The sequence below is a fragment of the Stegodyphus dumicola genome, chromosome X1 (genome assembly GCF_044657685.1).
Source record: "Stegodyphus dumicola isolate Sdum_Otavi_A_Nest chromosome X1, ASM4465768v1".
Lineage (NCBI taxonomy): Eukaryota > Metazoa > Arthropoda > Arachnida > Araneae > Eresidae > Stegodyphus > Stegodyphus dumicola.
In genome coordinates, this window is record NC_140780.1 from 29,191,074 (window position 1) to 29,205,393 (window position 14,320).

At 32.2% G+C, this 14,320-nt stretch overlaps 1 protein-coding gene across 1 annotated transcript in view; it reads left to right on the forward strand.

Annotated features, from left to right (window-relative positions):
- Positions 1 to 14,320, forward strand: part of LOC118200230 (uncharacterized) — a 97,878-nt gene that overhangs the window by 71,538 nt on the left and 12,020 nt on the right. Inside the window, exon 8 of the mRNA XM_085807771.1 lies at positions 6,895 to 7,010. Coding sequence (XP_085663897.1) covers positions 6,895 to 7,010 — 116 coding nt within the window. The remainder of the gene's footprint in view (positions 1 to 6,894; positions 7,011 to 14,320) is intronic.

Sequence of the window (14,320 nt, forward strand, 5' to 3'; positions counted from 1 at the left end):
TGTTTGAGAAGGTAAAAAAAATCTCGTTTAATTTTAATGCATTGCATCCTAAAGAGAAAAAGAAAATTACATTGTATTATATGTATTTATGCCATTGATTGCCTCTCTTTTCTTGAGATTATATTACTGGAACAAACTAATGCAATCTTAATTACTGATTTCCACACTCATGTGTATGTCATGGCGGGGATCAATACATCTTATTAACTATAACAAATATTTTATATTGAATATGTATCAGACGGTAACAAACTTCAACTCAGTATTTATTATTAGGATCAAAACGATATTACAGTTAAAAATTCTCTCACTCTCCTTTTTTTTTTTTAATACTATTTAAAATATGGTAAGTTTTTCACATCACATTTTTTCAATTATAATAAATTTCTAACATCGTAGACGAGACAGCATTATAATCCAGATTATTTTTATTTTAATTGATTTTATAGAAAATAATGATAAAGCATTGAGCTTTATGAAAGTAATCTGATTTTTAAAATAACGCTGTTTTAACTGTTTATGTTCAATGTTGCATGAATCAAGATCTTCAGCTTTTTTTTTTTAACAAAGTAAACATATCGCACAATCTTTTCTCAATAATTTAATGCTAATAATAGCATTTTTCTTTTTTTATCGCAGGCAGTAATTGTTTATGAAATCAAAACGCGTACGACTTGGCGAAAAAAGGTTAACGCCAATTGGCGCAGCTTTCTATTTCAACGGAATACACGGAAAAAACATATAAAATTCAATTATTTGTAAAGGGTGATTCCAGTAAATAGTGTCACAGTATTTAATACATTTTGATGCTAATAATACATGCTGAAAATGTCATATACAGCGGCAATTTTCTTATACAATATGGCTGAAACTTTCCAACCAATGCAACAGAGATAGTAAAATGACAAAAATACTGAAAATAAAATAATAAATCATGCAGTTTTAACTTACCTATGGAAGGTTACAAGTCCTCCTTTCATGAAACTTTCTTTACATCCGTAGGCGCTGCAGCGAATAACCTTTTTTACTTAAATTTTATGTGATCAAGCAAAGCAGCAGTCTTTCGTCTCATAGAAAGCAATGTAAAGTATTTCCGGACTTTCGGAATTCGCGCAGCAGTCACGTGACACTAATGTTGGAACCGGTTGAAGGTTGCAATACGCTCTCTACCAGTATACTATCTTGTTGGTTAAGTCCCCAAAGAAGAAATTCGACAATTACCTTAACTACGTTCAGTTCTACTGTCAACATAAAAAGCCATAAACCAGATGTCTTTTCGTAACGTTTCCTGTCTTTGTTACAGAACTACACTGCAAGAACTACCAGCTAAAAAGGCTTTAACAATTTTCGAATAATTTTTTACCCATTTCAAATATAAATGAGTACAAATAAAAATACTAGAATAATAACTTAAAACAAACATTAATATCTGAAATTCGCGACATAACAGTAACTAAAATCTCATAGTATGAAGAATTATTTAATCAAGATTTATTAAATGCAGTATTATATTTTTAAATATAATTTCTTTCGAAGAAAATGTCAGTACTGGAGGAAAATAGTACAAAAATAAATCTAGAATTTCATTTGAAGTAGTTAAGGACTGTTATTATGAAACGAATTGTAAATCTGCTAAAAAAATTAGCACACCCGATTTCCTAAATCTCAGACAGTGAGATTTTTCTGAAAATTAATCCCTGTGCTAAATTTATTGTATTCTGTGATGTGAATTTAGAATAATTACACTTCAAGAAATTGTAAAATTAAAACCGTGAATTTATTTTTTAAAAAATATTTTATTTATCATTATGAAAGGTGGAAAAATCTTGCTGTTTTCAAAATCTGATCCTGTTCTCTCCTAGTATAAACATGCTTGTTCATTATGGAGAATGTACTTAAACCAGCTGTGAGGTACATTCTAGTTAAAGGCACGGTGTTTTAAAAGTTGTTGACAAATTCTTGACATGTGTATTATTTCTTTTCAAAATAAGTACTGCATAATATGCACCTGACAGAAGGGTTTATTTAACCCTTAGAAAATTGAAGCCTTCACTAACCTGTATGCTTAAAATACTGAAACGCCTGTCCCCATCCAGTTCCTGCCCTCTCTATCCATTAGTACAAAAAGAGGTTTGAAGAACAAAGAAGCTTCCATCAGCCTTTTAGGGCAGCAGTGTGTAATAAATTGATACAATGCATTAGGAGAAACTGCATCTGCTAATGCATATCCTAAGGGAGGGAAGAAGACATCATCAGCATTTCAGGTGGTTGTAGTCATTTGAATGAAAGGCTGTCTCGGGTGTTTTGGTCATCAAGGCGTTGAAGCAGAATGCATAGTAAATGCTGGGTAGTTTCAGTAATGGAATTCACTTCTTTATTCTCACTACAATGTATTTGTATTGAAAGTTGTAAGCAAATACTTGTAGAAAATACCGCCGTTAAATTTCACAGCCATGGATTATCAAAATTCTTTTTTATGTACAGGTGTATAAATTAGCATGAAAGTAGTGCTTATGTTTTTCACTTCAAGAGAACTTGTTTTTAATTTAAAATTTTTCAATATGAATTTTACAAAATTTCATTTGCCTCTGAGAAGATAGCCTGAAAGGAAGACAAAATGTAACTGTCTTCCTTCATTAGCTAATTATATTTTGTAATTAAATTCTGTAATGTTAAAATAACATAAATTCTTCTCCATCAGAATTATACACACAGTGTGTGTAATACTTAGCACTTTTCAAATGCTTACTGTGATAGTATTGTGATAACTCAGGATATGTGACTTTTTTTTAATGTTCACGATATAAGTTAATGTAGTGAAATAATTTCATTTATGTTCATCAAGAAAAAAACTTATTTTGGTACTTGCATACATTTTTTAATTAGCAGTTCTTGAATTTGATTGTCATATTGCAGACGTATGCAATTAGGAGTAGTGCAGGCACCTTTTCCCAAGTAGGATCCAGTCTGTCAAAGCACAAGTGTCCTAGCAAAGGTATTCAGTAGTGCCAGTAATCTTGTAAACTTCAGTGCTATAAGGAAAGTGACTGTCATCAAGGCTTGTAGGAAGCCCATGTAAGGTCTTAATGAATATTCACAAACTTGGGTAAAAGTCTGCCATTTTTGTGAAATTTTATGGAAACCTCACTTGTTAGATCCCAGGATTATATAAATTTGCGTCGGTGTATTTTTTAGATTGTGATTCGTGCTTTTTCTTCCTACGAGTTTATCATTTTCTCCTCCATGAATTATATAATTCATGTTTAATTTTTTAGTGCCATTGATATCAAGTAACGAAACAACATCACAGACAGTGGTGCCTCGGGAAATTACCTGAATTCCTAATAGCACCATCCACCCAACTGCAGAAATTTTCTTTTTTATTCTGGTATATCCTAAATTATTAAGTGTAAATTTATCTCAAATTTTCACAATAATTTAGAACTGGTGTTAGAATTCAATATAAGGCCCATCTCTATTATAGAATGTAATGTGACTGCAATGATATAATACTAATTTTTATTAACACACAGGAGCAAGATATGCCTTGTCATCTGGGCAAAGTTTTGTTATCGCCGTATTTTAGTAATTACATATCAATACAAGAATATCCTCATGAACAGAATAATCCACTATGTAATTTAAAAATTGTATCATCTTCACTTTTATATCATTACATGCTTCTAAAGACTAATGTTACACATGGGTCGTCTTATTTGTTACAGTTCCTGTGTTTCAGTCACTCAGAAAAAAAAAAAAAAAAAAAAAAAAAAAGCATGATTACAGTTTCATCTGATAAAGTTTTGACTTATTAAATATTTATAGTTAAAAAAATTCATTGGGATTCAGTATTTTATTTGACTATCAAAAGTTCTGAAATCTCGAGATTTTTATCGTATCTGCATCCTTTGCTCTGTTCATTAAAATTTACATCTGTTAATGCGGAACTTGTTAAAAATTTTCCAATTAAGAAACTTTTTGCTAAAATATGTTGTAAAAGTGTCCACTTGTAGTATTCATTTGTGCAGTCCTGTTTTGTAGCTAATAAAGAACATTAATGATTTACAAGAAATTTAATAGCATTTTCATCATTAAATTATTGTAATTCGTGGTCCATTTCATATGTTCTGATTTGAAATACATCCTTTTGTCATGAAAACAATGTGCTAACATTGTAGTTTACTTAAATTATGTTATAGTATTTTGGAATAACATTCAAAATATATGATATTTTCTTCCGATCATTATGATACTTATTGAGAAACAAATAAAATTGTGTATACGAATTGCAGTTCCTTAACTTTACGTAAAATGTTCTAGTTATTGTACTCAAGTAAGTTATATTTTATAATGAAAGGTGTTACATTGGTGAATAGTGAAAGTGTTTCATGGTGATAATCTTTTGTTAACCATACCTGAAAATAGTTGTTTCAGAGAGCATGAAGAAACATTGGTATTTAATAATTCTTAAGCTTATACATGTCTACAGATGCTACTGTTGGTATTCTTTATAGTGTTTTCACTGTTTGATATTCTGCAAATTGTCTAAAAATTAGTTTATAGATATAAAATATTTAAGTAAGCATGTTTTTCAAAATTTAAGCATTTTTTTTTTTTTTTACAGTGATATGCTTGAAACAATGTACCTGTAATGTAAAATTTTATTTTATATAAACACTCTAGGAGACTTATTTTCTGTAAATTTTAAAGTTTTCATGAACATGTAAAAGTAAAATTTAAAAGCCTAATGACTCAAAATGTTTAAAAAAAGCAAAAATTAAATGAAGTTAGAGGAGATAAGATAAAGGATGTTAAAAGAACAATAAATATTGACTCACACAGCATAATCAAAAGAAATTGTTTAAAAAAAATGTGGACAAAGCCCCTTTTATCACCTGTGCGAGTCCAAGGGGGTTTTATGACAGTATGGGCATGTTTGTGCCAGTCCAGATTTAGACAACTTTATGCAAAGTCCTCATTTTTCAAAGGTTGCATCCTTGTTCAAGTGAAATGGTTTTATATAAAGGCAAATTTTTTTGTATCATTAACAGAAAACTTAGACTTGGATAGTGCTATCCCAATATTAAAGGTATCCACAAGTTAGTAAGAAGTTTGCTTTTTTCATGTTAATAGCTGATGTTAATGAGTCTGAGGTCCTCTCTATGCCACTGCACCCTGATGAAGGTTTCTGTTCTTTTAAAGATCAGCAGCTTGCATGAAGGTGTGAGCACTGTTATGATGCGGGAGAAAATTTCTTACAGAGAGAAGTCAGCTGTACAATGAAATGTCACTTTAAAATAAGAAGTTGAAAGTATTGTTTTTGCATTTCTTAATGTACATCCATTTGCAAATGAATTTTATTTTCCCCAAGATTTCCCATTTCTTTTGTAATATATATATACACTCTGAAGAGCCAAAACATTATGTTCATCCCCACATTTTTCTATGAACTTCTCTGGATGATTTATATGAGAATGGTATTTAACTGATGCTGGAAAAGGTAAGGAATCATTCTTGCACTTGCTTTTATAAGTAGTGGGAAAGGCTGCTGATCTAAGCGAATTTGTTAGAGGGAGATTGCAGTGGCTCGAAGATTTCGAGTGAATATCTTCGAAATTGCATGACTGTTAGGATGTTTACAGTTTTGCCATTGTTAGTGTTTATGCAAAGCGTATAAATAATGGTGAAACCAGCAGGAGATGCTATCAAAAAAGGACGTTGGACACTGTTCCACTTGGTACAGCAAAATTGGCACCAGACAGTTGCTCAGCTGATAGCCCAATACTGTACAGGTCCAAGTGCAAGTGTTTGAGAACACGCAGTTAGCAGACGCTGTTGGATATGGGACTGTGCAGCCTACGTCTCACTTGTGTGCCTGTTAAGCAAGCATCATTGTCAACTATGCCTGCAGTGGGAACATTGGGACTGGACCGCGGATAAGTGGAAGACAGTTGCCTGGTCGGATGAATCATGATTTCTTATTGATCATGTCAGGGTATGCTATCGTCCAGGTGAATAGCCCCCTCCTCCCCATACGACAAGTCATACACAGGGCTGGTGGTGACGGTATTATGCTTTAGGGGATGTTCTCATGAGTGGCTTTTCAGGTCCTTAGTTGTGGTTGAGCTGACCATAAAAACTGCAGGCTATCTGAGCATAACTGCAGATCAGTTACACCATTACATGGCGTTTATCTTGCCTTGAAATGGAATTTTAAACAGGACAATGTCCCATATCACAAGGTTCAAATTGTCTTGGAGGGATTCTAGGAGCATAAGGATGAATTCCAATTAATGTTCTGGCCACCTAACTCACTGTCTTAATTAAATAGACCACATTTGTGATGTCATGGACCACCTCAAAGCTCAAACACCACCATGTCAGAATATTTGGATTTTGCATGACCACTGAGATTTGATGCAACCTGTCTGCAGTCATCTGCCAAGAACTTGTGGCATCCATGCCAAGGCATGGTGCAGCTGTTTTTCAGGCCAAAGGTCGCACAATGCATTATTTGTCTATGCCACTGCACCCTAGGAATGTAATATTATTTGTCTATGCCACACACCTTGAGTAGGTGGTCATAATGTTTTGGCTCTTCAGTATATGACTTCATATATTTTTTTAAGGCTATGATATCCAATGTGGACTTGATTTGGTTGCATAAATAAATTTGCCTTCTTGTATTCATTTAAACATATATCTGAAAAATAATTATAAAATCATTTTACATATGATTGTTCAGTGCAACTTTTTTATAATTGAGTAACTCTGATTTTCTTAATGTTTAAAAGCATACAGAAGTTTATAATTCTTTTTTTTTTTTGCTTAATTGTGAAACTGTTTGTTGGATTATGTATCATTTATAAGATTAATAATGTATTTTTGTTTCAGGCAAATCAGAACAGTGTGCTGTATGCTTGGAATATTTCCGTATGAGGCAAAACGTGAAAGGTTTGCCATGCAGACATATTTTTCATAGTCATTGTATTATTCCTTGGTTGGAAGAGGTAAGTGGGTGCTTCTCTGTTAAACCGTTACTGATTGCTTGTAAGTTTTACATACTGAATGCTCATGGTATTACTTGGCTGAAACCTGAACAGAAGTTATATATTCAGTACTGCCATAACTACCTTATACACTGCTCATTGTTGAAACTGGAATACCAAGAAAGAAAAGCTGGAAGGTTATGCAAGAGGATTGTAGATGTAGCTAAGAATGTAAATGATAGAAATTGCCTATCTCGGTTCTTAACATTTTAAGTAACATGTACCGTCTAAACAAAAGTTGAAAAACATAAGTGCCTCTACCCCATTTTACAGTGATTATTTTTAATTTTCTCAATAGAAGTAATTTTTTTAAATATATTTTGCCATTTCCAAAATCTATTGGCTATTTGTATTAAAAATTTTACATTAAAAATTGGTTACCATTTTAATTATTAAAGTTTAAGTTATAATAATTTAATTTTAAAATTTAGTGCGAAATTTGGACCTGTTTTAAGAGAGATCAGTTTCTTTATATCTGGTCTTATTTCATGTAGTTTTAACCATAAATTAGGAAATAACTTTTAATTTTGTTCTGTACTTATTTTTCAAATAAAACATAGATGAAAATTCTTGTTCACGCGTATAGATTGTGTGAAAAGGGAATAAACATTTAATAGCTTTTTTTTAAATTCCTTTTTTGAGTTCAGCTAAATGTTAACAAGTGTGTTACTTTTTAAATCTTAAGCAAATTAAAATTTTTTTCTTATAATCCTAAATTTAAATAATTTTTCAAAAACATCAGCTAAATATGCTAAACGCGCAACCCAAGATTAACTAAATAAAAATTTTTGTAATTTGAATCACAGAGGAAAATTTGAATATCTGATCGAAGTTCAAAAAGACGATTTAAAACTTTGCCTAACCTCCTTACTTTGGAATGTGAAAAAAGCATTTCATGTTCATTGTCTTTTGGCATAAAATTATAAATATTCTTCAATTTAAATCTCACCTTTTAATAAAATTAACAATTATCACAGATTAATTCAGAACAGTTTTCGGGGATTGTTTTGGCTCTAAAGCTTCATGATGAATGGAGTAGTGAGTATATTTAGTTTCACGTGGGACTTTATTTGAGAAATAACACCATAATGTTTTCCTGTTAACCCCTTCGAGCCGGGTAGCGAAAACGCGCGCTTATGGCGGAGGCCGGCAGTGTCTTCCGCGAGCGTCTCTCCAGGGCCGGGAGCTTTTTTGCTACTAAGCCTGAATCCCTGAAATTTCCGAAGTATCAACGAATTGTTTAATAATGCTCTATAGAGTATTTAAACGGCTTATGCTTTATAGATATTTTTTTATATATACTTTAATTACCTTATTTCTTGTTTAAATGCATATTTTACACATTTTATTTTAATTACTCACCATTTTATGACTTTTAACATTATACATCTGAAAACTAAATATATTACTTAAAATTCTCTTTTCGTATGAAAAATTTTAAAACAGGGATCTACACACAGCCCTACGTTACATTCCTTGAATTCGTAATAACTCATTTGCCGTTTTGGAGGATTTTTCCGGGAATGTGAACAAAGAAAGCATCGTCGTCTCATTTTCATATCAGTCTCTTCTGAACAAAGTTTTGGAAAATGTCTTTCAGAATCAATATCAGAATTTCAGAATCAATATGTGAAATATTTTGCATCATTTCTGCTATTTCATACTCTGTCAAACATTTTCGACGCTTCGGCATTGAAACGGTAAAAACAGAAAAAATTCACGTCTAACAAGATCTAATTATTTTCTAAAAACTGAACTATAAACCGAAATACTCAACGCTTTAGCGCATATAAAACTTCTACTTACAATAAACAGCTACCATGTGCGAATAAAGTTCGATTTAAAGAGACGTCATAAATCACGCCATTCGGAAACATTTAGTTCCCCGTTTGTTTATATAATCACAAACACGTGTATGTGAGTCATGCTTCTCTCATTTCGAGTAGAAGGTCTAATGTACATGTATCTCAAACCATATGGACATACAGTGCCATCTTGTGGCAGAAATTATAGTTTGAAAAACGTTCCAAGGTACTGGCATAAATACGTGACAGTCAATAGTAAAGCAACAATGCTCTGGCACGCCTGCGTGTCGGCCGGTAAATAAGTGTGTTCGTTGCTGGCACGTATACGTGACAGTCGGCGCGAAGGGGTTTAAAGTCCAAGCTCCGTCACTGCATATGGCAATGCACTTATTCTAAGAAATATCGTTCTGAGACATAAAATTGTCAATTTCTTTAAAAATTTCGTTTGCATTTGCTCTATCATGAAGAGATTCATAAAATGCGCTCTGGCAGTTCATTTATCTTTTTTTGAAACATTGTAATATAGTAATTGAACAGAGTTCATTATATCAGAACTTTCATCCAGTTGCAATGTAAAATACTCATTGTCCAATAGATGCCTCTTTTATAAAACTTGCCATTTTATGAATTCATTGACTTACGTATCATGTCATAACAAAATTTTATCAAAATCATACTTTGATTGTTCAACAGTTCACTGCAACAGTTCGTTGAGGTGGAGCTTCCATTTCATCTCCATTCCAAGTAAACCCAAATGATAAATAACATTCATTATATTTTCTATAAACATTTTTTCTTTTCTCTTCATTATTCTTAGTGCTAGAAGATTGTCCTGCATCCATCACCTGTGAATCATCACTTTTCCGCTTAGTCAATCCTAATCATTTTTCCATTTTTAAAACCTACATTTTATTTTCCAAAAATATTTAAAAGTATAACATATTACAAGTTCTTCAAAAACAAACGATAATGGTCTCAAATCTCGTAGAAAATCGAGAAATGCAAAGCAACAAGAAGACAAAATACTTGCTGTTAGAGACAGCAAATTGGTATAAAAAATCTGATGTGGGCACATGGCTTCCTTGTATGGCCTGTTAAATTATACACATTTTTTGTGCATTTCATTGTTCAATGATGAATATTAAAAGAAACAAACCAATGTATTCGTATGCATATTTTGTTATTGAACTAGCAATTTCAAATACTATTATTTACGGCATTCTAGCTTTGAAAAGTTCCACATAAGCATCAATTGTAGTAGTTAAAATGGCTAGTCAGTATCTGGTTTCATTGCACTATGAGGTATTTCTGGAATTTAGAGGTGTAATTTGTTAGAAATTTTCTGTAACTATTACTGATTTCTGCTCTTTATTACAAAATTATGGATGTGATAATTACTGAAGATGCCAAGTTAGGATAACATGACTGCTATTTAAGTGAGTGAACAAAAGTAAAGTTTATGATTATGCTGATGTCATGATTGATATATCATATATGACTTTGACAGCTGTCACAGTCAGTACATCAGATGAACTGATCATTTTTGTGCTGATTTCATTTGCACATGTGGCAGGTATGTGAGGCTTAACCACTTGTGCTAAAGAGATGTGCCAAGCACATCTAGATGTTTTTGTCTCAAACTACGAGCGACGTGAACATCACATCGATAGGCATTTATCACAAAAATTAAAATAACATGGTGCACACATCGCCTAACAACGAGATTGTTTTTTTCTCGAGTTACAGCTCTGGATTGCACTCGCAGACATGGAGCGGCATCAATGAGACACTTTACCGCTTGTTATATTGTAGTGCATGGCACCACAACGGTGAAGTTTAGCGCAAGTGGTCTGTAGCGCAAGTGGTTAAGAATAAATAGGGTATGTGGTTAAGAATAAATAGGGTATGTGAGGCTTTGTTAGAGACACAGACACCTATTACAGAGTCCCAGATCTGGACTCGACTTTTGCAATTCTGGATTTGGGATATTTCCGGATCATCAGTTTAAATATAGTAAGATGGCATATAGAAATCATAAAATTAAAAATGTGAAATCGTGGTTTATGGAGTACTGAAGCATTTATGATCTAAAGGGTATCAAAATTTACCAAAAAAAGGTTAATATTTATACTTTATTAAACACTTCTTTCAAGTTGTTTAAGTTGCTTCATATTTTTGTGCTATTATTTTTTCTGTAATTCTATAGACAGACATAATTTCTTATTCAGTTAAAAAGTTCCTTTAAGTTCTATAATTGCTGTGTCTAGAATTTTCACTAACTCGTCAATCAAAATTTTTTCGTCACTCTGTCTGTAGCGATATTTTCTGGATCTAGAACAATATTACAGATTTCACCATTCATTAATTGATTGATGATTGAGGAGCATTGACATTCCAGTGAAAATCTTCTTTTATATCCTCTTCATTAATTGATTGATGATTCACCATTCATTAATTGATTGATGATTGAGGAGCATTGACATCCCAGTAAAAATCTTCTTTTATATCCTCTTCGTTTATTACTGTTTCTCCAAATTTCTTTCCGCTAATTGAAAAATTTCGCCTTTGGTTTGAGATATCCAAAAATCTTCAGATTCGCGGCTATCGTAAAATTTAGCTGTCGTTCAATATACATATTTTTGGCTATCTATTATGAGATTGGCGACTAAAGACAAGTTGTTCTGCTAAATTTTATATTGCTTCTATTGCATACTGAAACAGTTAAGCCTGAATTGTGTTTACTTATTATACTTATGCCTATTTCTTGCACATGTTTAATGCTTATCTCAGTCCTTAATAACTAAATTCCCACATATACTTAAGGCTGGTTGAGAGCTGGCACCTGATGCAGTCTCTGTGGCTCGTAAATTCTGCTACCAAGCGCCTCTCTTCGTCTAACCTAAATTCTGCCACACAGTGCAATCATATGATCTCTGGTGCTGGTTCTGGGTTTAGTGAATAACAAATCAGTTATTCTTAATTCAAGTAACACTAAATGTAATCATTTGACTTATGAGTATAATTAACAAAATCTACTTTTAGCGTATCGAAAAAAAAATTTGTTAAGATTTTCCTGTCAACATTTCTTAGCGCATTTAACTTAAATCTGTGATCATCGCCAAGTGTAATGTCAACATAAAGGGTTGCCATGCTGTTTCTCAGTTACTAATATAAAAAAAAATTGTTTAGGTATTCCTCCATGAGTCAGTTTTCAAGTGTGTCATGTGTTAATAAAGATACAGTGATGAAAGCAAAATATGATAAATAATGATTCGCCAGGTTGGCTTCAGGGGTGTAAAATCAACAATGTATCTGTAGAATGTTTTGGTTTGAGATGTATGATCGGCTCGGCAGCTTCATCATACAAATTTATGCTAAAATGATTGTTTCTTCAATAACGAGGTATTTTGTTTAGTGCCGAAGTGAAATTAAGAATCTGGAACTCTCCACATGTTTTATTATGTGTGTGGGGGGATTAAGTGTGCAACGCATACAGCAGACAAACACCAAAAAGAATATATATAGAACAAAAAGTGGTAGTAGCCCTTGATGTCCGGATTTTAGATCATTCCGGATATTGCATGTCTAGATCTTGGACTTTGTACTGTGTATATATATATTGAAAAATTGAATATACATATTGGAAAGAAAAGGAAAGTTTAAAAAATAGCTAAAGCCTTAAAGTACATTTGATGTAGCTAATTCTACGTTTACATGTAACACCAAGTTATAACAATTACACTAAAAGAAAGCAGTTAAATTTTACGTGGGAAAAACCTACTGAAAATACTACAGAGTTTAAAAAAAAACCTATACAACAAAATCAAAAATGGTTCGCTAAGAAACCTACCGAAAATACTAAAAAATTTAATAAAACTTTTACAAAAAAAAATCAATTGGTACGCTTAAAAAACCTAAACATTTTACAAAAACTGAGAAATTTTATACTAAAAAATTTAAATATATGGTCAGTTAACTTTGTTCAAGGTACCAGACAGACTTGTTAAGGGAAAAGTATCAGAAATCTTTCACGAAGCTGATGACCCAGGCACATTTCATCTAACAAAAACCATTGAGACCGAAAACGGCTATTCTATTAATAAAATTAATTCATCTATTCTTAGCGATGTCTCAATAGATTTGTCCCTTTTCCCGACGTGCCTGCATATTGTAAAATATAAACGTGAACAAAAAGATCAAAGTTAAACTTAAAACAAGAGTTTTTTTTTTTTTTTTTTTTTTTTTTTTTTGTAATCTAAAAAAGTAAAATCGTTTAAAAGATGTAAGAAAAGTCCTATACAAAGTTGCCTGGGAAAGCAAATGTACAATCAGATTAAACAGTTTTAAACCTGTAAGGATTCAATATACATCATTTTAAGAGTTAGCCCATTAAAGCAAAAATAAAAACTTTGTTCTAATGAAAAATGACAAGAAAGGGTCCTGTTTAGACCAAAAGACAAAGAATATGTGAAGAAAAACATACCTGCGTCCTATATGTTTTATTTCTAAAATTAAACTGAGCTAAAAACATTGCCAGAAAGTGACATAGACCTCGCATGTTATTTTTGTGTTAAAAACATGCTGAAATAGGGAATGGTCTTTCCAGATGGGAGGTTTTGTGTTCCAATCGATGCATAGACTTTTTGTTCCGAAAACAGTGTTGACCAAGATTGCAAGATGAACTGTGTGGAATTGGAGAGCTCAACTAAGTAATGTTGACTAGTACTTCATAGCAGTGTACCAGCTGAAAGGATTTTCATCATTGTATGGAAAAATCAAACTCAGGTTAGATACAATTTATCCACTGAAGCATGTTTTTGTGCTGAAAAGGAAATCCGTTACAACACTGTTCGAAATATGTGTAGCCATGGAGAAATTAGCTGCAGTAAAATATGGAACAAATTGGACGTTATCAATTCAACAGCAGTAACATCTTTTTTTTTTTTTTTTTTCCCCCAAATTTGTAAGGGATATGTCTTATGTGGGGCAGTATCGGGGTTATGTTCCTGAATTCCTGTCCTCCAATCTAAGGAATGCTTAAAGTTTGCAGTGATAATTAAGTATCGCTAATAGCCTTTTTTAAAGGTTGGTATCTCTTTTTATGCATCCCTCAGTTTCTTAATTTGAATGTTTGTCAAAGACTGTATGTATAATGAAGGGTGACATCATCATTAATGAGATTAGATACCTCTCTATTTCTTATGGGAGGATTAGGTGAAAGAAAGAATATGTATACAACCAGTGGTTGCTATATCAATGAGCTTGCTGATGACATTAATACAATAACTCCTGATGTGCTCCATAATGCTTGCTGTGAAATTGGAATTTTGCTCATGCTGAACGTTAAGCTATTCGTAATTGCGAGTTCAGTAATAAAACGTATAAGTACATTGCTCAGTTCTCTAAATATTCGCCTTTAAAAGTACTCAATAATTTATGACAAGTATTTATATATTACTTAATGTA